This window comes from Sinocyclocheilus rhinocerous, unplaced genomic scaffold, assembly GCF_001515625.1.
Source record: "Sinocyclocheilus rhinocerous isolate Xijiao unplaced genomic scaffold, SAMN03320098_v1.1 scaffold2650, whole genome shotgun sequence".
Classification (NCBI taxonomy): domain Eukaryota; kingdom Metazoa; phylum Chordata; class Actinopteri; order Cypriniformes; family Cyprinidae; genus Sinocyclocheilus; species Sinocyclocheilus rhinocerous.
Genome location: NW_015659409.1, coordinates 102,950 through 105,444, shown reverse-complemented (window position 1 = coordinate 105,444; position 2,495 = coordinate 102,950). Strand labels below are relative to the sequence as shown.

At 37.0% G+C, this 2,495-nt stretch overlaps 1 protein-coding gene across 1 annotated transcript in view; it reads left to right on the top strand.

The window, feature by feature from the left end:
* The window catches only part of LOC107723875 (protein moonraker-like), an 18,010-nt gene extending 15,939 nt beyond the window's left edge, over positions 1-2,071 (top strand). The window contains 1 exon segment of the mRNA XM_016532604.1: positions 649-2,071. Within this exon segment, the coding sequence (XP_016388090.1) occupies positions 649-787 (139 nt within the window). The 3' untranslated portion in view covers positions 788-2,071.
* Positions 2,072-2,495: the final 424 nt, after the last annotated feature.

Here is a 2,495-nt window from a genome sequence, read left to right as displayed (position 1 = left end):
GATATTCTCCAAAATGGCACCAGGGTGACGCGGAGGAGACGAATTGTTGAATAAAGTCTTTTTTTTTCTTTTTTTTTCGCACAAAAAGTATTCTCGTAGCTTCGTAAAAATTACGGTTGAACCCCTGATGTCACATGGATTATTTTACAGATCTCCTTGCTATGTTTCTGGACTTGGGAACATTTCAGTTGTATTGCTGTCTAGGGTCAGACACCTCTTAGATTCCATCAAAAATATCTTAATTTGTGTTCCAAAGATGAACGAAGGTCTTATGTGTTTGAAACGACATGAGGGTGAGTAATTAATGACAGAATTTCCATTTTTGGGTGAACTAACCCTTTAAATAAGTTCATTTACTAAAACTGAAATAAAAATGTTTATTTCAGTTAGTTTCCAAGGCAACATTTCTAATTTTCAAAAAAAAAAAAAAGATAAATGATTTTTAATAGTTCGTTTTAGTTAACAGTAACAACACTGACACAAAAATATACCCAACATATTTTTTTCTCTCACTGAATGAGCCATTTATAATGACTAAGGGATAGTTCCATATTTTTGGGTGAACTATCCCTTTAATGTAATCAATCAATAAGTGCTGTGTACTTATTGATTGTAACTGTAACTCTCTTTTTCCCTTGTTTCCTGCAGTCTGGCTGATGAGCTAATGGCTGAGACTCTGGCTGATGTGGCGGCAGAGTTCCAGGATGTTTGTGAAGAGTATGCGGAAGCTGTTTTCACTTCAGAGTTCCTCCAGCCTGTCCAGTCTCCCACCACGTCAATGTCATAGAGACTCCTTATAAACAACTAAGAAGCAATGACATTTTGATATGTTTTTGGAACTGAACATCGTCATATCTAGGTTTATATTTTTGTATGTTTTCCCATGTATTACGTTTAAATATTGGACTTTACAATCACTGAATAGAACCTGCTGGTTACAGCACGGTTTATACTCAGACGGGCATTTCTGTTGTAATGTGAAACCTCAGTGGGCGGTCTGACTTTTAAATGCAAACAGATGCTTTTTAGCACACGGCTAACAAATGTCACATTAATGTGTCATAATCCATACAACTTTCTTTGTGCATTAGTCAATGCATTAGTTGACTTTTGCGGTTGCTATTCAGCATAGACAAAAGCCTTAAAAGAACCTCTACATTATTAATGCATTGCAAATGATAAGATTTTTGCTGTTTTCTATAAATACCTCACACTAGAGGTTCACACGCTTCCTTCCTCTTGAATGAGCATTAAGGGATGCAGTGATGCTGTCCACGTCAGAACACAAACTTGTTACTTTGTGGACTGATTTCATATACTCTATATGTTTTGTTTATCTGTGCTAATTGTCTTTAAGTTCACTAAGCATCCATATGTTGCCCAGCGTGATTGGACAGGTGAGGTATATTTAGAGTATGTGTATAGTTTATATGTCAGAGCCTGAGGGGAAAATGGCCTCCAGATGGGTCCAGATGTTGTGCTGGTATGCTGGGAATGTGCTTGGACAGGACAACCAGGGCCTAAGCACTGTAGAATTTACAAGCATTCTTTAGGCTCTGTGTGTTGAAACGTACACGCCAACAGCTCTTATATAACTAAATAAAGCTATAATAATCAGAAAGTGCATAGTTTAGACATATTTAGGAATATAAAATGAGGGTCTGTGTCTTTTAAGGGCTTTATATGGCTTTGAAAGTATTGGTTGTCCCTTTATTGCTTAATTCTAATGCAGTGAGCAGATTTTAGGGTACGTTTCTTAACCTGTCAAGTTGTAGTTTAACCCCCCAGATGTGAGTCACAGGTTTCTTCCCAGTGTTCAGCAACCTACTTATTTGTGAAAAGTGCCAAAAGCAAACTAATAGCACAAGTAACTGCATTTGCCAGCATATTCTAGGCTTTATGCCATGAACTATTATGAATGCTGTGATGCTACAGGAATATAGTCACCAATTTGGCATGAACTTGTTCTTGGTTGTGTTTTTATTGCTGGTGAAAGATACCTGTTGAATTTGCATTGTATTTATAATCATGATTTAATTTATAATGAAAATAAATGTTTTAAAATGGCGCTTCCAGGCATCTCCTTTGCCTTGGCATATTTTACTCAGTGCCCTTGATGAAATTGCTTTTTTTTTTTAAAGAAAAATTAGATTAATATTATCCATTTTTTCCTGCGTCCAGCCAGTGTAATCAATGTTATCTATATTTTTGTTTGTCTGACCTGCAGGCTGTTCTGCTGCTGCTTTTACCAGAAACACAATGCAATGTTTGGAATGTTTGGAGTCAGAAGTGTTTTGTCATTGGGTTTCCTGACTGCTACAAATAGGTCAAGTCCCTAAAGGAGTGGAGTAAAGCAACATGGGCAGTTCCCTAGAATTGAAGAACTCCAGACTTCACCTCTATCAATAGTCATTTAGAACTACTCGAGAACAGTTATTTGGGATACCTGATGTGCAGCAATGCCATACATTAGCCTGGGGTGAGAGCTGGATATA